Source organism: Planococcus citri, chromosome 3, assembly GCF_950023065.1.
Source record: "Planococcus citri chromosome 3, ihPlaCitr1.1, whole genome shotgun sequence".
Taxonomy (NCBI): Eukaryota; Metazoa; Arthropoda; class Insecta; order Hemiptera; family Pseudococcidae; genus Planococcus; species Planococcus citri.
The window spans coordinates 54,800,296-54,826,163 of record NC_088679.1 but is presented as its reverse complement, the minus strand read 5'-3'; the positions used below and the strand labels follow the sequence as shown (position 1 = coordinate 54,826,163).

The following is a 25,868-nucleotide window of genomic DNA, read 5'->3' as shown; positions in this document are numbered from 1 at the left end:
AGGGTTTTTTTCAAAAAAAATTGGAGTGAAACTGTAACTCAGTAGAAGAGAACCAAATTGGCCTAAGCGAAGCGAGGGCTGAAGCTTAGGAGGAAAAAATGAGAATTTTGAGGATACATCGGCGATTTTGTCGGCAAATGAACGATAGTTAAATACATGATGTAAAAAATTTGAATTTTTTAAAACTGAAACTAAAATATTGTTGGAATTTTTGTATTTTCCTAACTTTCTTGAATTTCTCACAATTTCCCAATTTTTTCTACTTTCGCGGAACTGGAGGGGGCAAACTGTTACCCCTGAGCCCCCTTTTGCTTCATCCCTGAGGTTAAAAGAGGAAGAGGGGTCGCCCATCAAAGTCCACAAAACATTACTTCTACATATAAACAGCAATTTTTTACATACCTACTTCGTTTTTTTGGTATCATTTAAATATTTTTTAAACGTCTATTTCTGTCGGTGAAATGCCTATTTTTGGTGGAAAAATGTTGTCGTGCATTGCCTTATACATATAGCAGTTGAAAGTAATAAAATGTCGTGAATTTTTTAATTCGTCGTTTGATACATTATTTTGTCGTTGGAGTAATTTTTATGTCGAGGTAAGCTCTCTATTGTCGGGAATTTCCAATTTAGTCGTGGTAATGATTTTTCTGTCGTGAAAGTGCCTATGCTTGTCGTGCTGACGCCCTTTTTTGTCGTGGTATTAAATCACACCCGCTACAAATGATTTCCAATTTCGAAAAGTCGCGATGAAAAAAATGAATGTGGAAGTGAATTGGTAGATAGGTAAGTACTCTGTCTAAAAATAAACAAATTTTGTTATGATCATTTTTTTTCTTTCTCTAAAATTTAAGAAGTCGTTGAAGCTCAAAAATTGTAAATTTAATGAAATTTTCAACAAGTCGAAACTTGTTAAGCTTCAAAAACTTTTTAAATTTTAAGGTAAGAAAAAAAATGGTCATAAGAAAATTTGTTTTTATTTTTCTGAAATACGTCTATTCTGGAACTTGGAAGGGCAGCTATCTTTGCAAATTTTGACATATCTTGACTAAAATTTTTGATTCAACTTTTTGAGAAGAACGGAAACAGTTCTTTCGCGAAGCATCGTATGTCTATAAGATTGTAAATAAATGAATCCCTCCAGTTCATTTGAATTTTGAAAAGCAGAAATATTTTGACTTTGAAATGTGTAAATTTTTAAGACAGACCAAAAATGTAATTTTGAGAAATAGCCCATTTTTGAAGTTGAAGGAGCTAGGCGTGATAAATTACGAAAATTTGGAGATGCCTTGATAAATTCATCCCTGAAACTTCTTGGGCCACTTTTTTTGATTGACTGAAGTGACCCCGCCTTCAAAGATAGGGGGGCTGAAATTTTTACTCTTGAAGAAACAACCATTAGCTACGTACAGTAAAACTTTCAGCTCAAAATATTGACTAACAGGCGCTGTAAACAATTTTCCAACTCAAAATTTGTGGCCCAAGGTTTAACACCTCTGTTATACCTCGGGCCACCCAAGAAAAGGTTTCAAAACGAAAATGCTTCGATGTTATGATTAGAAAAAAAGTAAAATAAATTGCAATCAAACATTTATTAATTATTTATAAAAGTCACAAATAAATTTTTGCGGATTTTCCACATCCGACTATTTTTAGTGTGCCCACTCTGAGCACAAACAACATCTATACCTACCATACTTGGGATTTTCTAAACTCATCACTCCAGATTTTTCTGGCTTCTTAGCATTATATCTACACAAATATCAAGAGATTATTTTTTATAAAAAAAACGAAAACTTTGTTGTGGCCATGGTCATGGCCCAAGGAACACAACAGCTGTGTTTTGAAATTATTCATCATCTCATAAGTGAAATCATTTTTTCATGGGGTTTCATTAAGTGGTACTTACGTATAGTAGAGATTTACATTATTTTTGAAACTGCACAAATTTCAAACTATCCATCTTCTGCTGTGATGTGATTGTCTTTTCGATGAAAATTGAAAAAATGATGGATATAAGTTCATACAATGCAGAATGAGATTTGAATTTTTTCACATCGCTCGCAGGAATAAAGTAACAAATTGAAATACAAAGCCTAACAATTTGGTTCGAAGGAATTAAAATGAAATTTTCTACCTCTGCAACCACCTATAATTTAATTTTCATCCTCGTATCTTCCAAGTACATATTGGGTTGGACTTCAATAGGCTATAATCACAAATTATTCCCAATATTGAATAATAATGTTCCCTCCTTTATTTTTTTTTTTTTTTTTACCAATGATGAGTTTTTTCTTGCTTTATATCCAAAAAAATCAGAATCAGTGATGAATTACTTTTTTTAAATCCAAAAGTATGGTAATGAGACAGAAAGGCACAGAGTGATTATTTTTTATATTTAACTAAATATTTCATTGCTTCCTGCAATGAAATCATGTGAGATTTGACAAAAGTTGAGCGCGTTTTTTGAAATAAAGATTGCAAAGAAAAGGGGTGATGATGTTTAGTAATTTTCATATTTGTTCCACTGTGTTTCAAAAAACTGACCTCACATCTGTGGCTTACTAAGCAGCGATGCTTTTAATACAAACATATGTTAATTCAGATATTTATTTACTTAACACGAAGATTACTCGAAACGATTAGGCCATCCCGAGTAGTCTCACTGATTCGATCATTTCACTTGCAGATCACTGATCTCGAGAATGGCTGAACTCTTGACGACCGACGTGTACGACATTTTGTTTCCCAGCCCACCAGACTTGCAAGAAATTGCTGCAATCGCAGTCGCTGTACAATTATGGCGGCAAGAAATCAACGCGCATCGTATTAAAAATACTTTGAATCAGCTCAATCTACAGGAAAATATTATATCAAATGACTCGATGCCTAATTTACCTACCACAATTCTATCTCTGATTGAAAAATACGTCAAGCGGTTCGGAAGTTCAATTGAAGTATGGCTAAAGAATAATGATGAAAATAGATTATTCAAAAAAGAAATATTTAATGATTTCATTGATTTTGCTGCGGATTTTGATGGTTCGATTCATTGTGTTAGGACAGCCAGACGACTTGTGCTGAGCGATCGAATTGACAACGTTTTAAGATTCGAGATCGCGTGTACGTATTGTTTTGAAGGTGATATTTTGCGAATTTGGCCTCTTGTATCAACTGAAATCAAGTTGAGAAAAATTGGATTTTACCCTAACGGTGTGTTGTATTACTGGGTGTGCAAGTTGAAAAATCAATTTTATAAGATGCCTCGCTCGTATGATGCATACGGTCGTGAGCAGCCTATAGAAGAACAGATTCTCAATTTACATCGTTTTGATTATGCGTGGTCAACTGTGGAGTACTTTTGGAATCGTCTAGATGTAACTCGTCGATTACGAGTTGAAAGAAGTGCTATTTTCGCATTCCCTAAAATATTTTGTAGATATTTGCTTACTACGTTCAATGAAATAGAGCTTAATGACTTCGTTAACAGAGCAGGGTACTCGCTTTTCGCTTCATTATTACGCTGCGACAGTGAGCGGCCTCATTTTGCGACAGGTCTTCATGTGAGACCAACTTGGACAATCGTTAAGCCTATGATACGCCAGAAGGCTTTTAATCGTCTGATTGTGAAAATCATTGTAGAACTACATAAATTAATCTATCCGATTGATACATCTGCATATTGCGAGTTATGGAATACGGCCCCAGATCATTTAAAACCTTCTATATGTAGAGCCATTTCACGAGTAAATGATTTGTTTTACGCGATGACAAATTATTCTGAAAGTTCTCGTAGGTATAATTCATTTTTATTCGAGTTTTTATCTGCCTTATTATCTGATCCATTAGTTGAAGCAAAAAACATATTTTGGAACACTCGTGGGCTCGACTTGCTTGCTTATAATTTATTGAGCAGAGACCAGTTTGTTCAACTGTTGAGCTTAAGCTTTCCTAATGATGAAAATCAAATCATCGAGTTTAAACAGACATTGTCATTTAATTTGGAAATTATAAGAAGCGAGTGCTCTAAACTATTCAGAAATCTATCTTTTGAAGAACTGAACAATTTTTTGAATTTTTGTTGTCTCGATGAACAAACTAGTAGAAATATACGACAGAGCTTACTTCCTGAAAAATTCGAGCTGAAATCCGAAAACATTACGAATGTATCTTATCGCGTTCAGTTGAATGATTTTATCAACGATGCTTTCAACAACCCGAATCTCGCAGCAAGTTTCAAAACTCGGTTGCTTTCATCTTCCACAACTGTCAAAATATTCGAAGAATTGATCAAATATAAAAGTTGTAGCATTTTTCTTCACGTCATACGATTTATTGATACGTTCGCGCCATCCGAGGAGATCGGCAGTGATTTAAAAAGACGCCATGTTTTTTCTGTCTTCGAGCGAATGCTACGTGATGGTTCTTCGTGTTTACTTCAATTCGAGGAAGGCGAATTTTTGAGTTTTTTGCGCGAGTGTTTGGGCAATGATGACAGAATAGCGCAGTTCAAAGAGACTTTATCTATTGACCAAATTGTGCAAAACTTGAGTCGATACGTAACGATTGAAACCCATTTTTCGAATTTGAAGTATTGTTCTTTTCTAGTTCAATTTTTAGAGTGGTATTTCGTAACTCCTCGAGCGTTCGATGAGTTTAAAGCCAAATATGCCGATGATGATGAGTTTGTTATATTGATTAGTAAATAAATGTGTTTAATTTTACTTGCTTTGAATCTTTGTGTACTTACCTACCTCTACCTACCTACTTAACTATACAGGGTGTCCGGGGACTGGCGGTAAGGCAGCTAGTGAAAAAGAAATCGAAAGATGAGAAGTTGCCTATTTTGAACGTAGGGGTCGGTAGTACTTTGATAAATAGAACAAAATTAACCTATGACGACTTATTGCCTAGCTTGCAATTTGAAGGGGTTACAAATGATTTTCAATTTCAAAAAATGACGATGAAAAAAATGAATATGTAAATGAATACTGCGTCAAAAAATAAACAAATTTTGCCATGATCGTTTTTTTTCTTACTTTAGAATTTAAAAAGTTTTTGAAGCTCAACGATTTTCGATTTGCTGAAAATTTCATTAAATTTACAATTTTTGAGCTCCAAAAACTTTTTAAATTTTATGGTAAGAAAAAAATGATCATCACAAAATTTGATTTTTTTTGACGTAGTAGGTATTCATTCCCACGTTCGTTTTTTCATCGCAATTTTTTTGAAATTAAAAATCATTTGCATAGCCTCTTCTATTTGCAAGTTAGGCGAAAAGTCGTAATAGGTAAGTAATTTTGTTCATTAAGTACTGCCGACCCCCACGGTCAAAATTAAATTTCGGCTCTTGGATTTTGAAAACATATTTTACCCGTTCAATTTTCAAAATAGGCAACTTGTTCATCTTACATTTTAAGTATTGCTCTCGTTTCCATTTATGTCATGCAATAGCTAGAGTGTGAAAATTGATCGGTTTTGTTCAGATTTTGAATTCGAATTCACATTATACATTACGTATGAGCTCCTAAAAAACTAATTTAAAGTTTGCGGTGATCGATTCGTATGCACTTTCTTGGAGCCATTAATTCGTTTTTCAATCTACTCCACACCTTAAAAATTATCGTCACCTACTCCTTGTTGAAAAAATTAAACCTTCGATTGAGCTGAAGTTTGACTCATTGAAAGAGCATGTCACTTAACCTTCAAAACCAAATTTTGAGCTGCTAAATCTTGTTTTTCCGATTTTTGAAAAATTATCAAAAATTGATGAAATTGGTAGGCAATCTTATTTTTTTCCCATTTTGTTTTGAAATTGGGGAGGAAGTGTTTCTTACAGTTGAGAATGCCCATTTTAAAAGAAGGACATTTTGAACCAGCATAAAAAATTATGATTTTGGAATGAAGTTGTACTCATCAACGTGGGCCAACAGTGGGGTGTTGTTTCTGACTTCAAAGTACATACATCCATAGCACGCTAATCGTAAAATTTCCAAGGTGTTGATAGAATTGCATAACCAGTTTGCCGCTCAAGTTGAATAAAAAAATGTAATCTGGCGTTCGGTTTTAGCTCAATTTTTATGAAACTGTTGGACTTTGCAGACTTTAATGACGAGATTTTTTTGAACTCGAAGGAAATATTTTTGCGAGATGTTAAAAGGAATGATTATGTAGCGGATTTGAAATCAGTAATTGAGATTTGGAAAGTTAAAACAAATTAAATTAAATCGAACATTCACAAGGAAACTGAAAGCTTACAAAGGAACTTTGGCTCATCGTTTCCTTCAGTTTGATTCTTTTAAAGTCCCTGTCACTCAAACCTCCGAACCTAATTTTGAGCTGCTGAAGTTTGTTTTTTCGATTCTGAATTTTGACAAGTTTTTTCAATGTATGTAGTAGAAGTTGATGATCACCTCAATAGTTAATATTAATTTTTTACAAAAAAAAATGAATAAATCAGTGTGCGAGTACCTAGAGATAGAAATCTGAAACTCCGTTTTTTTTTTTACTGAAATCAATCCCCCGAGTAGATTGCAACCATTTTCAAGCCGATTGGGAGCCTCAATAGCAGAAATGTTGAATTTTCTACCGCATTTGAAATCTTTTCAGAAAGTGTGGTAGTAAGCAACTTCGGTCGCTACTTGCTAAAAATTCAACCATATTATAAATTTCAGATTTTGTATCGAATAATGTTAGTGAATCGCAAATCTTTAATGGCGGCTTGAAAAGTGTTATATTTTTGAAGTTGGAAAATTTCAAATTTTTAAAGAAACCAATATAAAAAACATAAATTTTTGCTACAAATTTCTCAGACCTTCTATGTATTTCAACTCGCTATCGATTGAAATGTGGCGGGAAGAGATGAGGAAAGAGGGGTCATTGTAACTCAATTTTTGAAAAATTGACTATTGAACTCTCTTTTTATCATTATATTTTGATGGCGTCTGCGGCGTCTTTTCGGTAGAATAGATCCTTTTAATATAGGTATAATCCAATTTTGTGACCCAAGCAGTTCTATTGATTCGATCTTTCACCTTGCAGATCGCGTCACGAAAATGGCAGAAGTCTTGACCAACGTGTACGACATTCTGTTTCCCAGTCCACCGCCTTTGAAAGAAATCGCTGCAATCTCAATTGCTCTTGGATTATGGCGCCAAGAAATTAACTCGCATCGTATTAAGAACACTTTGAATCAGCTCAATCTGCAACAAGATATCCTTTCAAGTGACTCACTGCCTTGTATACCAGCCACGATTATTTCCTTTATTAAAATATACATCAGAAGAGCCGGACTGTCAATTCAGCAGTGGCTGCATGATCATGATACCTATCACAAAATTTTATTCGGAAAGGAAATTTTGAACGATTTCATTGATTTTGTTGGAGACTTCGACGGTACAATTCACTATGTGAGGACAGCCAGACGACTTGTGCTATGTGATCGAATTGACAAAATATTGAAATTTAAAATTGCTTGTTGGTATTGCTTCGAAGATGATATTTTGCAGATGTGGCCTTCAGTATCAAATGATGTCAAGTATACAAACGTTTCATTTTCGTCGATTCCTCTGCCGTACTATTGGATATGCAGATTGAAAAATCAACTATATAAGTTACCTCGCTCAAACAGTGCTGGCGAATCCGTCGAAGAACAAATTTTCCGCAATGATTTTCCGGCTTGGTCCTTGAAAGAATATTTTTGGAATCGTTTTGATGTTGATAGTCGCATGCGAATCGCCAAAAAACCTCCCGTAAATTTCGCCAAGATCTTTAGTAGATATTTGCTCGCTAAATGTAATGAGCTAGAGATCGATGAATTTGCCAATGGAAGGGCGTACTCGTTCATTGCTGCATTATTGAAATGTAAGAGTAATTTAACCTATAGGAGCACTGGAGCATATTTTAATGACGACGATTTCCAAAGCAGAGCGCTCTATTTCAGAGCAATGTGGGCGCTCATTAAAATTAGAATGAATGGTGGAAAGATCTTTCGCCTGATCAGAAGAATTGCTCAAATGCTGTATAAATTACAAGAACCAATCGATGTATCTGTCTACTGCGAGTTATGGAATACGATACCAGATAATGTGAAACCTGAAGTAACTCTAGCTATCTCGAGAGAAACTTCATTTTTATGGTCACAATACTCGTATTCTTTTCATGGAGAATTAAACAAAAGCATACATAGTTCATTTTTATTTGATTTTTTATTTACCATGCTATCAGATGCTACGGTCGAAGAAAAGCCCAAATTTTGGAGCAATAATTGGATCAGGTTGATCGACAGAATGAGCATAACAGAGCTGAATCAGTTGTTGAGCTTATGCTTTGATCATGATGAAAATAAAATCATCGAGTTTAAAACGACCTCCTTGACGGCCTTACAAAGCGTAAGAACAAGGTGTTCAAAATTACTCAACGACCTATCCTTTGAAAAACTAAATGAGTTTTTGAATTTTTGCTATCCTGATCAGCAAACACGTAAAACTACCTGTGTGAACTTACTCTCAGAAGAGTTCAAGCTTAATGACGACAACCTTGAGAAGGTATCTCCTCTATTGAGAGATTTCATCAACGATGCTTTCGACGACGTTAATCTTGCAACAGATTTCAAAACTCAGTTGATATTTTCTCCTTCACTTCTGGAAACATTTAAACAATTTATTAACAACTATGCTGATTTTCATCGTGTTAAGTTAGTCATCGACATATTAGCACCGTCGGAGCAAATTGCGTGCGACTTCAAAAAACTTCACTTAGTTCCTATTTTTGAGCAAAAACTCCGTGCAGGCTCTCTAGTCGTGTCTGCTGAAGGTGAATTTTTGAATTTTTTGCGCGAGTGTTTCGGAAGTGATGAAGAAATAGCACGTTTCAAAGAGACTTTGTCTATGGATGAAATTGTTCAAAATATGATTCGGACCGCAACGACAGCATATGGCGGTCCGAAGTATAATTCTTTTTTGCAGCAACTTCTAGAGTGGTATTTCAACACGCCACAGGCGCTCGAAGAGTTTGAAGCTAGATATGCTGATGATGATGTGTTTGTGATGTTGACTACTCGTAAGTGAATAAGACATTTACCTGGGTAGATACCTATTTGAAAGATTTTATGTAGAATTTTCACAATATTTCAAGGAAGGGTACCCCATCTCAAATGTACATACATTTGAATATTTCTTACATATTTGTATAATGTGGTACCTATGTGAATTTATCAGCGTTTTAAGTTACCTACTTTTGTAAACTGTAACTGCGAGTAGGTACGTAGGTATGCTAATTGTGAGGTTTTGTGTTTACCCGCCTATTTCTTTTCTAATAATCTATTATTAAGTACCTACCTAATAAATAGAATTGAACATCGAGTTTTTGTGGTTTTGTTTAAGTAGTCGTCAGTAATCTGAAGTTCTGTGATCTATAATATTGCTTCATTATTATAATTTTTTTACCGAACCATAAGGTCATCTCAGCCGAAGACATTTCAACAAAATTTGCTTAGTTTGATATTTTAGCCTGGTTTTGTGTTGATTTGAGTGGAGATGCCTTCGACTCAAAATTCGAGGATGACGAAATTTTTAGGATGGGTAGAGGAGGCGAAGAAGGTCAAAAAAGTCAGATTGGGAACCAATCGCTAGGAAATCGTAAGCTGTAAAACGCATCTAAAATTCAGTCATCTTGAGCAATTTGCCGTTTACATTGAAAAGGTACCTTGTTAGATGTGCCTAATTTAAGAGTTTCGACTTTTCATCTTCTTCCCACCATTTTTCAGCTACAAAAAAGGCGGATTTTCGCGCCTCTTTAACAATTTTTCATTTTGTGTCATCGCATAGGGCCTCCCAAAATTCACCTATAATCTTTGTTGTTTTCATATGTAGGTACCTATGGAAACTAACGGTTCTGCTAAAGCCCTAATTTTCAACAATTTTATCAAAATTTTTGAAAGCTTTTGGCCTCGCTTCACTCGAGCTACACCTCGAAATACTGATTTTTGAGAGCTTTTACCTTCACTTTGCTGTGGCACGTTTGCTTTTCAAGTCATAGTTAATTCGAATGTCAAAGTAATAAACTTCTTATTAGTAATCGTCACACAAGAAAACATCGTTTTTTATATGTACCTCTTGAAATACTGTTTTTCGAGGCAGCTCAAAATTCGGTTCTGAGGTCTGGATAAAATCAGAGACGAAGCGAAGGGGGGCTAGGGGGCAGCCTGCCCCCCCCAGTGTTTGGGAAAAGTTGGGAAATTGTGAGAAATACAAGAAAGTTGGGAAAATACAAAAATTCCGACAATAAGTATTTTAGTTTTGGAGTTTTCAAACATTAAAATTTTTTACAATCATCAAAGTTAAAAACTTTCCCAACTTTTGAAGCCAAACCAGTTTCTAAATCTATGATTTTCCCAACTAAAATTCACATTTTTTTCAAACATTTCTTGTGCCTTTTCCCATCAACGTTACAACTGTTTTGCTTCTTGAAATTACAAATTTTAAAAATCTTTTACCCTCACTTCGTTCGGGCCAATTTGTTTTTTTTTCACGCTTGAAAATTTCAAGAAACTATTGATAAAGGGTACCCCCCGATAAGATAGACAAAATGCCCTTAACCTCAGATTTCGATGAAACTCACAGGGTATGTTTAGTACCCCCAAAAAATAATTTTGGGCCCATAGCCCGCTCCCCACCCCACCCCCCTCAGCCAGGGGGTTCAAAAAACGCGTTTTTCAGAGGAAAAATTCTGTATCAGCGCGTAATTAAGATAAATTGATTCTGTAAACGAATATAGTTAGAGGATACATGGGCGTACCTCCCTGAATTTTTTCAGAATTTTTCATCACACGGGGAGAGAAGGGGGGACAATAGAAAACTTTAAATCGACATTACTCCGGAACGAAAAAACATACCAAAACGATTTTTTCGTCAAATATGTATCTTTAGGTCTACTTTCTATAGAAGTCATCACCCGGCCATTTGGAGTGGTGGGTCAAGCTCAAAAGCTCAAAAAACTCTCAAAAAACCACGTTTTTTGCGTTTTTCTCCAAAAATATGGACAAATGGCGGAAATCTAAGAGAACCAAGTTGTTCAGCGTGAAATTTTACCTCAGAATTGTGTAATTGAAAATTCATTTACACCGCATGATCGTAAAATTACATGCGCAGAAGTATTTGTGCTTACATCAAGATAGCTGAAAGGGTATTCCTGGGTAAAATAGGTGAAATGTCCCTGTCCTCGGATTTCTGAAATTTTGATGAAACATAGTTGGGTACCATTAAAAAAAATGTCGGAGGCAAAAAATCCCCCCCCCACCTCCCCTTGCTCATAATAGCGAAAAAAGGGCCTTTTTCGGGGAGAAAAAATCCATGCTTCAACGAGTTTTGACAAAAAAATCTGTATTCACTCAAAATACTTGAAGGAGATATGATTCTAGCAACTTGAATTTTCTTCAAAAATTGTGGGCCCTCAGGGGAGATATATTGACAAAAGAAAATTTGAAACCGCCGTATCTCCGAACCTACTTTAAGTACATGAAATTTTTTTTTCAAAAATGTATCTGCATGAGCACTATAATTGGTATTTTTTTTTCAAATTTTCCCTCCAGGTAGGCCATCTTCAAAAACTCAAAAAACACTCAAAATTGTGTTTTTTTGTCACAGCACCACCAAAAAAAGCGATCCATAATTTTGGATGCTGGCCTCCAAAAACAATAAGAAAAACAACTAACTTCTTTAAGGCTATTCTAATTTTTTGATGAAAAATGGTCAACTTTGGGCGGGGATTGTGCCAAAACTATAGAACGGATTTTTCTAGGGTTTGCTTTCAAAAGCGAGGGTATGTCGAGATATTTTTGATTCAGGACATTTGATGGCTATAATAGGGAATTGGATGGAGGTACTTTAGACGCTCACATCCCTGTTGTAAAAGCAAAATTAGAAAATATGGCTACATACCCTCGATTTCATAGATGAATCAGTATTGGTGAAAAAAAATTGGAAGAATTTTGAAAATTCACGGAGAAATCCCCGTCTGAAGTTTAGATGGGAGCGGGTCGCGGGACATAAGCACGACTAAATTCGTTCAATCGATTACATGCAGTCTTACGAACGAATGATGAAAATAACGAACAAATCGGTTTCATATTTCAACCGGTTGTCAAATTAGAATGCTCTCCGCAGAGTATACCCTTAAACTCCAATTTTTTGGCCATAGGCACCCCCTCTCCAAATTTTAGGGCGAAAGTAGACAGACAATATGGGTATCATTATCATATGAACCGAACTCGCTGAACATGAATATGAAGTTTGATTTGCAGTTGGACCCTCCAAACGACCACATTGGGGAGAGGGGTTGCCCAAAAATTAGAGTTTTTGTGAAAAATGCTTCATTATAGCGCTATTTACGCCATGCAACTTCTTAATCAAGGTTTTCTTGAATTACAAGTAGCCTACTTTTCAAGTACATGGTATCTAACTCAAAACTATCAGAAAGGTTTCTTTTTGGTGTCGATGATTAAATTTTTATGCGAGTTACCAAGTACATTGAAACCATAGGTATTACCTACCTACGTACTATGTAGTAGATTGGGTAAATCACCAAAAAAAGAAAAAAAACTGGATTTTTACCAATTTTAGCAAAATCTGTCATTTTGAGTTGAAAGTTGTACAGAAAAATGCTGGCTCCAGAAGTGCCCCTAAAGGGAAAACATGTTTCCTTAAAGTGGGAGTATTTTCGAAAAAACACGGTTTTTTCACTGTAGCCCCTGTACCCAATTTGTTTTGAGAAAAATGACGATCGACCCAGTCCTAAATGAATATATCTTAGATTCTGCGTCCATTCTATGCTATTATTTTAAATTGTTTTTGTCAATTTTGAAAAATCAACAAACATTTAGGAATTTTTGCCAATCTTTATCAATTTTTTGAAACCTAAAATATTGTCATCACTGCGTTCCAAAATATTTCCTCAGTTTCAGAAATATATTATCTTTCAATATTTTTTCGTCATTATAGCGAAACTTTTGCGAAGAAAATATTTTCAAAACACCAACTACTAATACCCCCTCTCCAAAAAAAAAAAAGATTTACTTTTCAATTTTCTCAGTAGAACCCCAAAAGTGGCCTTGGATTTTGATGGCAATAGCATGGATTGGCGCAGAATCTCAAATACCTATGTAGGTACTTTTATTATACTGTCTCCTCCATATATTTTGAGTGAATACAGATTTTTTTTGTCAAAACTCGTTGAAGCATGGATTTTTTCTCCCCGAAAAAGGCCCTTTTTTCGCTATTATGAGCAAGGGGAGGTGGGGGGGGGGATTTTTTGCCTCCGACATTTTTTTTAATGGTACCCAACTATGTTTCATCAAAATTTCAGAAATCCGAGGACAGGGACATTTCACCTATTTTACCCAGGAATACCCTTTCAGCTATCTTGATGTAAGCACAAATACTTCTGCGCATGTAGTTTTACGATCATGCGGTGTAAATGAATTTTCAATTACACAATTCTGAGGTAAAATTTCACGCTGAACAACTTGGTTCTCTTAGATTTCCGCCATTTGTCCATATTTTTGGAGAAAAACGCAAAAAACGTGGTTTTTTGAGAGTTTTTTGAGCTTTTGAGCTTGACCCACCACTCCAAATGGCCGGGTGATGACTTCTATAGAAAGTAGACCTAAAGATACATATTTGACGAAAAAATCGTTTTGGTATGTTTTTTCGTTCCGGAGTAATGTCGATTTAAAGTTTTCTATTGTCCCCCCTTCTCTCCCCGTGTGATGAAAAATTCTGAAAAAATTCAGGGAGGTACGCCCATGTATCCTCTAACTATATTCGTTTACAGAATCAATTTATCTTAATTACGCGCTGATACAGAATTTTTCCTCTGAAAAACGCGTTTTTTGACCCCCCTGGCTGAGGGGGGTGGGGTGGGGAGCGGGCTATGGGCCCAAAATTATTTTTTGGGGGTACTAAACATACCCTGTGAGTTTCATCGAAATCTGAGGTTAAGGGCATTTTGCCTATCTTATCGGGGGGTACCCTTTCTTAAAAAGTTGAGATCAGAAAAACAGAATTTTTTCATTAAATTTGATATTGTTCTACTTTTTGAATTACAATTTTTCCAAAGCTTTTAGCCTCTATTCGCTCGGGCCACTTTGATTCTCTTCTACGTACCAAGTTACAATTTCAAGAAACGTATGATTGAATTTGAAAAATATTGAGACCAGAAAAACTGGATTCCTTTATTAAAATTTATGTTCTACTTTTCCGTTTCAAGTCACATATTTTCCAAAACTTTTACCATTGCTTCACTCGGGCCAATTTAGTTCTTTTTTCACACTAAGAATTTCATAAAACCATTGATAAAATTAAAAGAAAGTTGAGATCAGAAAAACTGAATTCTTACATTAAAATTGATGTATTTCTACTTTGCGAACTACAAACTTTTTAAAGCTTTCGGGCCTCACTTCGCTAGGCCCAAATTAATTCTCTTCTACCAGTTACAAATTTTTAAAAATCTATGATTGAATTTGAAAAATGTTGAGATTAAAAAAACCGAATTCATTCATTAAAATTGATGTTATTCTACTTTTCAAATCATGAGTTTTCAAAAACTTTTGCGCTCGCTTCGCTCGGGCCATTCAAACTGCTGCTTTAAAAAATTTTAAGAATATGAAAATTAGACAGAAAAATTCCAGAAATACTCATAATATTCAAAAAAAATGCAAATTTTTCATTTCTTTCGAAACAGAACCACTAGCTTATAGCTTTTCAAAAATTTTTAATACCAGAGTGTTCAGCTTTTTTTTTTTTTTTTTTTTCATATGTTTATTTAAGGAACTGAACAAAATTCATTAACCTAAACGTATCACATTAGAACATCACTTTACAAATTTACAAATTAAATTAATATCAGTATAGTAGTGCATTTAGAGACTCAAGAGATCCATTGTATGGAGTCTTTTCAATCTCCCCCTGTCATCACTTTGATCCAGGAGCATCAGAGCTTCACAGTTTGGATGTTTATGCAGCCGGTTGACATATGCATTCGATTTTTGGTGAATAATTACGTTGACTGGATCGAGCTGAAGATCGTTTTGAAGTTGTTCATTCGAGACGAACCAAGGTGCCTTTGTTATAGCTCTCATGAACTTGTTTTGAAAGCGCTCAATGACAAGGCGATTAGCTTTTTTTATGACTCCCCAAATTTCACATCCATAGGACCATGCAGGAAGGAATATAGCTTTGTAAATCATCCTTTTGTTAGCTAGGCTCAGCTTTGAATGACTACCAATTAGCCACTGAAATTTACGAAACTGTAAATTTAAAAAGTCCCGTTTTCTTTTGACATGCTCTTGCCAATTGAGCTTGCAATCCAGGTGTAATCCTAAGTAACGGGCGTGCTGTGCCACAGGGATTGGTTTATTATTGATGATGGTAGGAACATATCCGTGTTTCCGGAGCGCAAAATCGACACGTACAGATTTATTCTCATTCAGCTAGAGTGTTCAGCGCGTTAAAATTTTGATTATAGTCGGCAAAGTTACAATTTTTTGGCTACAAAATGTTGTTATACAATCCCCTCACTACTTGTAACTTAAATACCCTATTTTTTCATCCAAATTGGGAATTTTCAGTAGAATAAGTTGGGAATTTTCAGCCAAATTAGTTGGGAATCTTAGGATCTTTGCCCCCCCCCCAGCAAAATCACTTCACTACGTCCCTGGATGAAATGGCTTATGAAAATGTTTTGAAGTAATGCATAAATTCTTGTGGATATTCCCTGAAATTGGCTCACTCGACTTTGCAAATGCAACCGCATTTATTCCAATATGCAGTAATACACATTAGTTACCATACATACGAGTATTAACATAGCGCTTACAACACATATTATTTTCAGTAGATATTATATTGTATTTGGTGTATCTTGTTGGAAAACCTTGAAAAATTATTCGGTAGTCTTTTACACTAAATGGCGCTGTTTTGAGAGTTCCCGACCCACTGTACAGGTTATCCATTATGGGCTTCAATTCCATGTGTACATTATTACCTATCAACTCAAAATACGTCTTATAATCGCAATTATATTGTAAAAAAATTGAAAATTCTTGATAATTCTTCTCACGCATTTCTATCAAAGTACGTCATAATGTATGGGAAATTTCAATGCGAAAAAATGAATAATTTCAACTTTTAAGGAGAATAAAATTCTGCAACATTTTGAAAAGTTGGAAGGTAGAATTACCTATTAAATTGTGAAAATCCAAAGAAAAAAAATATATTTCAACTCGCTGTGGATTCAAATTAGGGAGGCTGGAGACTAGGGGAAGAGGGTGAAATTGTGACTCAATTTGACTACTGAACTCTATTTTCGTCACTATTTAAAGGCGCCGACGGTGCCTTTTCATTACAATAGGTCTTTAATATTGGTTAAATCCAATTTTGTGACCAAATCAATTCTATTGATTCGATCTTTCACCTTGCAGATCGCGTCACGAAAATGGCAGAAGACTTGACCAACGTGTACGACATTTTGTTTCCCAGTCCACCGCCTTTGAAAGAAATCGCTGCAATCTCAATCGCTCTTGGATTATGGCGCCAAGAAATTAACTCGCATCGTATTAAGAACACTTTGAATCAGCTCAATCTGGAACAAGATATTCTTTCGAGTGACTCACTACCTCGTATACCAGCCACGATTATTCCTCTTATTAAAATATACATCAGAAGAGCCGGACTGTCAATTAGGCAGTGGGTGGATGATCATAGTATATATCACGAGAATTTATTCCGAACGGAAATTTTTAACGATTTTACTGATTTTGTTGGAGACTTCGACGGTACAATTCATTATGTGAGGACAGCCAGACGACTTGTGCAATGTGATCGAATTGACAACATTTTGAGATTTAAAATTGCTTGTTGGTATTGCTTCGAAGATGATATTATACGGATTTGGCCTTCAGTATCAAATGATGTTAAGTATACAAACGTTTCATTTTCATCGATTCCTCTGCCGTACTATTGGATATGCAGATTGAAAAATCAGCTATATAAGTTACCTCGCTCAAACAGCGCTGGCCGGTCCGTCGAAGAACAAATTTTCCGCAATAGTTCTAATAGTTCTCACGCTTGGTCTTTAAAGGAATATTTTTGGAATCGTTTTGATGTTGATAGTCGAATGCGAATAGCCAAAAAACCTCCCGTAAATTTCACCAAGATCTTTAGTAGATATTTACTCGCTAAATTTAATGAGCTAGAGCTTGATGAATTTGTCAAGGGAGCGGCGTACTGGTTCATTGCTGCATTATTGAATTGTAAGAGTTCGAGTAAGTTAATCTATGTGAGAGCATCTCCTAATAACGATGATTTCCAAAGCAGAGCGCTCTATTTCAGAGCAATGTGGGTACTCATTAAAAATAGAATGGATGGTAGAAGAATTTTTCGCCTGATAAGGAGAATTGCTCGTATGCTGTATAGTTTGATGATGTCGATCGATACGTCTGTCTACTGCGAGTTGTGGAATACAATACCAGATAATGTGAAACCTGAAGTAATTCGATCTATCTCGGAAGAAAATTCACTGTTTACGCAAGAATATTCTTATTATGGAGAAGTAGGCACACATAGTTCAGGTTTATTTAATTTTTTATTAACCATGCTATCAGATGCATCGGTCGAAGAAAAAAACCAATTTTGGAGCAAAAATTGGATCAGGTTGATCAACAGATTGGCCATAACAGAGCTTAATCAGTTGTTGAGTTTATGCTTTAATGATGATGAAAATAAAATCATCGAGTTTAAAACGACCTCCCTGACTACATTACAAAGTACCAGAACAAGGTGTTCAAAGTTACTCAACGATCTATCCTTTAAAGAGCTAAATGAGTATTTGAATTTTTGCTATCCCGATGAGCAAACACGTAAAACTATGTGTGTGAGCTTACTATCAGAAGAGTTCAAGCTGAATTACCTCAACCTTGGGAAAGTATCTCCTCTATTGAGAGATTTCATCAACGATGCTTACGACGACGTTAATCTTGCTACGGATTTCAAAACTCAGTTGCTATTTTCTCCCTCACTTCTGAGTACATTCAAAAATTTCATTGATTCTCGTACAAACAACTATTTAGATTTTCATCATGTTTTATTAGCTATCGACATATTAGCACCGTCGGAGCAAATTGCGCGCGACTTTAAAAAACTTCACATATATCCTATTTTTGAGCGGAAGCTGCGTGGTGGCTTTTTACTCTGGTTTGCCGAAGGTCAATTTTTAAATTTTTTGCGCGAATGTCTGGGAAGTGATGATGAAATAGCAAGTTTTAAAGAGACGTTGTCCATGGATGAAATTGTTCAAAGAATGATTCGGACCGCAATGACAGCATCATTCATTGTATATGGAGGTCCGAAGTATAATTCTTTTTTGGAGCAACTTCTAGAGTGGTATTTCAACACGCCACAGGCGCTCGAAGAGTTTAAAGCTAAATATGCAGATGATGATGTGTTTGTGATGTTGACTACTCGTACCTAGGTGAATAATTAATATATTTACCTGGGTAGATACTTGACGAGTTTTGTTTGTGGGATTGTCATAATTCAAGTATTTCAATGAAGGGTACCTCATCTCAAGTGTACTCGTACCATTTGAATATTTTCTATACATACGCATTAGTGTGTGGGATGTGAGTTGATCAGCTTTTTAAAAATTATTAGTTACTTATGTAATCAATAGATATTAGGTATGCAATAAATTTAACCAAAAAAAAAAATACTTCTTATACGTACCTACTTATGCAAAACTTTAAAAAAAATCTGTAACTATACGAATAGGTAACTACGTGTGCTAATTTTAAGTTGTTATGTTTATCTATGTACCTACCTATTACTTTTTAATAATTAATTATCAAGTACCTAATAAAAAGAAGTGGACATTGAGTTTGTGTGGTTTTGTTAAAGTAGACGTCAGTAATCTCAAGTTCTATGATCTGTTGATATTGGTTCATAATTATTATTTTACCAAACCATAAGGCCATCTCAGCCGAAGACATTTCAACGAAATTCGCTCAAATTTGATATTTCTGCTTGATTTGGTGTTGTATTGGAAAGATTTGAGTGAAGATGTCCTTTGCTCAAAATGCGAGAATGTTCAAATTTCCAGGATGGGTAGAAGAGGTGAAAAAGGTCAATGAAGTCAAATTAGGAACCAAATTGCTGGGAAATTGTAAGTTGGAAAACGTATCCAAAATTCAGCCTTCTAGAACTACATACAATCCTTGCTGGGCGTCTCAAGAGCTTAGTCTTCTGAAAAAGCGTCCGATCCCATCGCATCTCATAGTGTATTGTCCACCATACAGGGTATCCCAACTTCGATCGGAAATCTGGCGTGCGGTGATAGTAACTACTCGGCGAGACGAACAAAATTCGTTATGTACCCAAGTAGTCTATCTTGTGAATTGAAGGAGCCATCGTGCTTCGCAAAACTAGATTATTTACTAATTTTTAAAGGTTCATCAAAAATAAGAGAAAATGTTTGAATCGTTCGAATGATGCCCAAAACCCATATTAGGTACTCGAGTGGGAGAACAAAAAATGTTGTTATGACAAATCGCCTATCTTCGAAATTGAAGGGGTAAACTTGATTGAAAATTTTCAAAGTTCAATTTTTCCGAACTTCGAAAAATTTTGCAAAATGTAGATAAGGTAAAGTGCCCAAATTCCACCCAGTGCCTAATTCCAACCACTTTCAATTTCTCATCCGTTGATAACGCTACCTAGCGGGTGTTTGTGAAATTATGTTGCTAAAGTGATTAAATGATGACGTACAAAACGCCAGCACCTGAAAGCCAAATGGAAAAAAATCATCGCCGAAAAACCACATTTCAAAATTGCCGGTTGCAAGGAAGCTCGGAGAAAAATACCGATGGAATTTTTTTAACGAAGTTTTTCGTCAAGTTTGATGAATATATCTTGAAAGTAGATAGTTTTCAACATATGTGCGGTATTCATTTGTGTGAACCACTCACGGAAGGCCCATTAATTTCACAATTTTCAAATCTCTGTGGGGGTCCTAATTCCAACCACCAGCAAGTACAACATGATAATTCATTTTCAAAAATTTTTAATACCCAGTAAATTAGTGGTAGGTAGGAGAAAAGAGCTGCCGTCATCATTGTTGAGTGAAATTAAGGCCTCTAAGGGGAAAAACGACGTCAGATACACCTCTTTTTACATAATGAATGTTTGAGTCTTTAAATTCAGGTATGATGGAGAATCTTGAAATTTTGTTTTTTACTGCCCTCAAATTTGCAAATCTTGGCATGTGACACTTTAATAATAAATGAAGATTTAATTACTTTTGTATTTTAATCAATAAACTTTGTATTTTTTGCAATTTACGCTACTTTTTTTCATAGTAAAAGTAGGTGGTTGGAATTAGGGACCCAAAAATGAAAATTTGCGATTTGACACTTTTCACTAAAGTTCATTTTTTTTTCTCTGGGGATGGTTTTTCCACAAGGTGACAATGCCAAATGAATTTTGAATAGTTACTTTATAAAATGGTTACACAACTTTTAAAAAAAATTCAAATTGAGATATCCGAAAATGCATTTAAAAAAAAGTGGTTGGAATTAGGGCACTTTACCTTATTTATATATTTTGGTGTAGGTATGTTGTTGGAGGGGCTTGAAAATTTAAAAAAAAAATTCATAATTTTTTTCTCCCAAAATGGTAAATTTGGGTCGAAAAATGTTTTTAGATCATGAAAAGACGTTCAACTGCAACTTTAATCTAAACTTGGGCCGAATTCCAAATTTTTTATGCTAAATGGCGGTGTTGTGTGAGTTCCCTAATTACCCCCTTTGTGGGTGATCCATTATGGGCTTCAATTTATGTGTATATGTATTAGATTATTATCAGCTCAAAATACATCTTACGAGTATAAACGCAATTTTAGAGGAATTGAAATTCTTGATAATTCTTCGGGCGTATATCTATTAAAGTACCTACTTAGGAAATAATTATTTCAACGAGGAGAAATGAATAATTTCAATTCTTAAGGCACGTAAAATTCTGAACATTTTCAAAAGTTGGAAGGTAACTAGAGTTATGTATAAAATTGTGATAATCCATAGAAGAAAATATCAATATTTCAACATGCTATCGATTGAAATGGGGGAAGAGGAAATGCGGGATAATGAGGTAATTGTGACTCAAATTGACTAATGAACTCCATTTTCATTATGTATTATTTTTTCGGTAGAATAGATTTTCAAAATAGGTTAAATAGGTACAGTTTTGTGACCTAAGCAGTTCTATTGATTCGATTTTCAACTTGCAGATCGCGTCACGAAAATGGCAGAAGTCTTGACCGACGTGTACGACATTTTGTTTCCCAGTCCACCACCTCTGAAAGAAATCGCTGCAATCTCAATCGCTTTCGGATTATGGCGCCAAGAAATTAACTCGCATCGTATTAAGAACATTTTGAATCAGCTCAATCTGGAACAAGATATTCTTTCGAGTGACTCACTGCCTCGTACACCAGCGACGATTATTTCCTTTATTAAAATATACATCAGAAAGGTCGGACTATCAATTAAGCAGTGGCTGGATAGTCATGGCGAATCAAAACGGAAAATATTTGGAAGAGAAATTTTGAACGATTTCATTGATTTTGTGGAAGACTTCGACGGTTCAATTCATTATGTGAAAACAGCCAGACGACTTGTGCTATGTGATCGAATTGACAAAATTTTGAGATTTAAAATTGCTTGTTGGTATTGCTTTGAAGATGATATTTCACAGATTTGGCCTTCAGTATCAAATGATGTTAATCTTACGAAGGTTTCATCTTCCCCGATTCCTCTGCCGCACTATTGGATATGCAAATTGAAAGATAAACTATACAGGTTACCTCGCTCAAACAGAGCTATCCAGCTCGAAGAAGAAATTTTCCGCAATAATTTTCATGTTCGGTCCTCAATGGAATACTTTTGGAATCATTTAGATGTTGCTAGTCGAATGCGAATAGCCAAAGCGCCTCCCGTAAATTTTGTAAAGATCTTTAGTAGATATTTGCTACCAAAATTTAATGAGCTAGAGCTTGATGAATTTGCCAAAGAACAGGGGTACCGGTTCATTGCTACATTGTTGTCATGTAAGAGTACCTCTAACGACTTTTTCCAAAGCAGAGCGCTCTATTTCAGAGCAATGTGGGTACTCGTCCGAAATAGAATGAATGGTGAAAGGATATTTCGCCTAATTAGAAGAATTGCTCGTATGCAGTGTGATTTGATAATTCCGATCGATACATCTGTCTACTGCGAGTTGTGGAATACGATACCAGATAATGTGAAACCTGAAGTAATTCAAGCTATATCGAAAGGAGATTCACTCTTTAGGTCAGGATATTATTTCGAGTATACCGATGTAGTACATATCATTCATAATTCAGGTTTACTTGATTTTTTATTCACCATGCTATCAGATGCATCGATCGACGAAAAAAACCAATTTTGGAACAACAATTGGCGCAAAATGATGAACGTAATGGACTCAACACAGCTGAATAAGTTGTTGGGCTTATGCTTTGATAATGATGAAAATAAAATCGCCGAGTTTAAAACCACCACTTTGTCCGCATGGGAAAATATCAGAGGAAGGTGTTCAAAATTACTCAACTACCAAAGGTTTGAAGAACTAAACGATTTTCTGAGTTATTGCTATCCCGATGACCAAGCACGTAAAACTGTAGCAGTGAACTTACTAGTAGAAGATTTCAAGCTGACCTACGATAGCTTTAAGAAAATATCTCCTCTGTTGATAGATTTCATCAACGATGCTTACGACGACGTTAATCTTGCTACAGATTTCAGAACTCAGTTCCTATTTTCTCCCTCATCTGTGGAAACATTCAGAGCATTTACTCATTCATACAGCTTAGAAAATTTCCATCATATTATGTTAGTTATTGACATATTAGCACCATCAGAGCAGATTGCGCGCGACTTCAAAAAACTTCACATATTTCCTATGTTTGAGCCAAAATTGCGTGCTGGCTCTTTAGTAGTGTCTGCTGAAGGTGAATTTTTGAATTTTTTGCGCAAGTGTTTGGGAAGTGATGAAGAAATAGCACGATTTAAACAGACTTTGTGTATGGATGAAATTATTCAAAGAATGATTCAAACTGCAATGGTATCACAAGGTGGTCCGAAGTTTAATCCTTTTTTGGAGCAACTTCTAGATTGGTATTTCGACACTCCACAGGCGCTCGAAGAGTTCAAATCTAGATATGCTGATGATGATGAGTTTGTGATGTTGACTACGCGTAAGTAAATAAGACGTTTAAAAGGTTTTTATCCTACTAGTATAATAAAACACTACTTTATTCACTCTCGCTAGTCGCTCGAGTGATCAAATGCGCGTTTTCTTCACACGTTTGGATAAAATCTGTTATTCAACTAGTCAAATAAAGTGATTTTCGGCGATTTTTAAGTACTTCCCTCGCTTTGCTCGGGAAATAAACCTCAAAAATCGTCAAAAATCACTTTATTTTACTAGTAGGATAAAATACCATTATGTATGTAGGTAGAATTTGTCATAATAATATTATTTCAATGAACTTTTTATAAGCTGTAACTACGTATGCTAATTGTAAATTGTTGTGTTTACCTTACCTAATTCTGTTCTAATAATCAATTATCAAGCACCTAATAAAAAGAACTGGGCATTGAGTTGTTGTTTTGTTAAAGTAGTCAACAGTAATCTAAAGTTCTATGATCTATAATATTGGTTCATTATTATTACTTCACTAAACCATAAGGTCATCCCAGCCGAAGACCTTTCAACGAAATTTGCTCAAATTTGACATTTCAGCTTTGTTGGGTGTTGTTGGTTTAAACAGATTTGAGTGGATTTGATCTTGACTCGAAATTCATGGTTTTCCAAGGTGAAGAAGGTCAAAGAAGGTATATTGGGTACTAATTGTTAGGAAATCGTAAGCTGAAAATTTCATCCAAAATTCAGCCATCTAGAGCAATATATAGGTAGGTATAGGTACCTTAGGTGTGCCTTTTTGAGAGTTTTGACTTTTCATCTTCTTCCCACCCTTTTTCAGCTACAAAAAAGGTGGGTTTTCGCACCTTCTTATAAGTTTTTGATTTCGTGTCTTCGCTGCATTTTCCCTAAATTCACCTATAGAACGCCGGAATTTGTTAAGTAATTCTTCTTCGCAGTTATGACAGAGTGAATTTTACTTTTCTCAAATTTTCGACGATATTTCATCTTTGTAGTTTTCATTGTGTATAGAAATTCCACATATAAATGCAAATAGGTACATACACATATTTTCCTCTACAAGGTGTCTAACGGTGCTGCTACTCCTGCTAAGTCCTCAGTCCTGATTTTCAACAATTTCATCCCGAAGTCCTGTTTATTTTTCAAAAACATTTTTTCACGTTTTCAATTTTTCCCCATTTTCTGAGATATATTGAACAAATTTTGTAGAATAGAACTCAGTTGTGGATTTTTTCAGAACTTGAATTACACATTTTTGTGATCTTTTAAACCCCTGCTCCATAAAGTGACTTTTTTTTTACTTCTCAAAACATACTTAGTTTTTGAAAGCTTTTGGCGTCGGTCGCTTCACTCGGGCTTGTGTGCTTTCCTTTGTCGAGTTTGATTTTTTTAAAAATTAGGTCCCTATCGTTTAAATTTTAAAATCTTGGAACAAAAATGATAAACTTCCTCATTTATTGCACAAGAAAACATCGTTTTTATACACTGATTTTCGAGAACTTTTGCCCTCGTTTCGCTTGGGCTCGTTTTTGCTTTTTTTTAAATTTTGAATTTTTTCAAAAAAATCATTATTCGAATTTTAAGATTTTGAAACAGAATACTTATTAAATTTTTTATAGGTACTCACTACACAAAAAAAACATCGTTTTTATATCTCTCGAGATTCTGATTTTCGAGGCAGCTCAAAATTCGGTTCTTAGGTCTGGATAAACCGGCTTATGAAAATCTTTCAAAGCAATAAATTCTCGTGGAAATTCTTTCGACTTGCTAAAATGCTAAAAAATCAATCGCTCAATGTAGAGATTTTTCAATGAGAATTTTCGGAAATTTTTTTATAAGAAAAACATACTTGATTGGCTCTCACAACACATTTTTTCAGTATGTACCTGAATATTTATGTATTTATTTTGGCGTACCTATATGCTGTCAGAGGGCCTTGAAAAATTGAAATAAAAATTCATAATCTTTCTTTCTTAATAGGGTAAATTTTGGTCGAAAAATGTTTATGGATCATGAAAGACATTCAACTACACCTTCAATCTGAACTTAGGGCCGAATTTCACAATTTTTTACTAATAAATGGCCGTGTTTTGAGAGTTCCGGAATTACCTCATCGTTTACGAGTGATCCATTATAGGCTTCAATTTATGTGCTTGTAGATATCATCAGCTCAAAATACATCTTATAAACGCAATGTCAAAGGAATTAAAAATTCTTGATAATTATTCTTCGCACGCATTTCTATCAAAGTACTTGTAAGGGAAATTTCAATACGAAAAAATGGATAGGTAATTTAATTTTTAAGGCTAATAAAATTCTGCAACATTTTGAAAAGTTGGAAGGCTGAATTATAAAGTTGTGAAAATGCAAGGAAGAATATAATATTTACGAGTAAATTCCAACTCTCTATCGATTGAAAATTAAAACGTGTGAGAAAGAGATGAGGGGAAGGGGGTAAATTGTGACTCAATTTGACTAATGAACTCCACTTTGATTATTATTTTTTCGGTAGCATGGATCCTCAAAATAGGTTAAATTCAATTTTGTGACCCAAGCAGTTCTATTGATCCGATCTTTCAC

The 25,868-nt window shown here is 35.0% G+C and overlaps 2 protein-coding genes across 12 annotated transcripts in view; both read left to right on the top strand.

Moving 5' to 3' along the window:
- The window catches only part of LOC135840818 (uncharacterized), a 123,520-nt gene that overhangs the window by 9,688 nt on the left and 87,964 nt on the right, over nt 1–25,868 (top strand). The window contains exon 3 of one of the 11 annotated variants that reach the window (XM_065357523.1): nt 16,475–18,926. The exons of 9 other annotated variants lie outside the window; for them this stretch is intronic. In XM_065357523.1, the coding sequence (XP_065213595.1) occupies nt 16,489–18,522 (2,034 nt within the window). In that variant the 5' untranslated portion in view covers nt 16,475–16,488 and the 3' untranslated portion in view covers nt 18,523–18,926. Of the gene's footprint in view, nt 1–7,038; nt 9,465–16,474; nt 18,927–25,868 lie in introns of those variants that run through there. One more of the 11 variants, XM_065357524.1, reaches the window with a different exon arrangement.
- Nucleotides 19,061–23,952, top strand: LOC135840817 (uncharacterized). Its single transcript, XM_065357521.1, has 2 exons — nt 19,061–19,212; nt 21,331–23,952. Exons 1-2 carry the CDS (start codon nt 19,110–19,112, stop codon nt 23,325–23,327), a joined length of 2,100 nt encoding a protein of 699 aa, XP_065213593.1. The 5' UTR covers nt 19,061–19,109; the 3' UTR covers nt 23,328–23,952.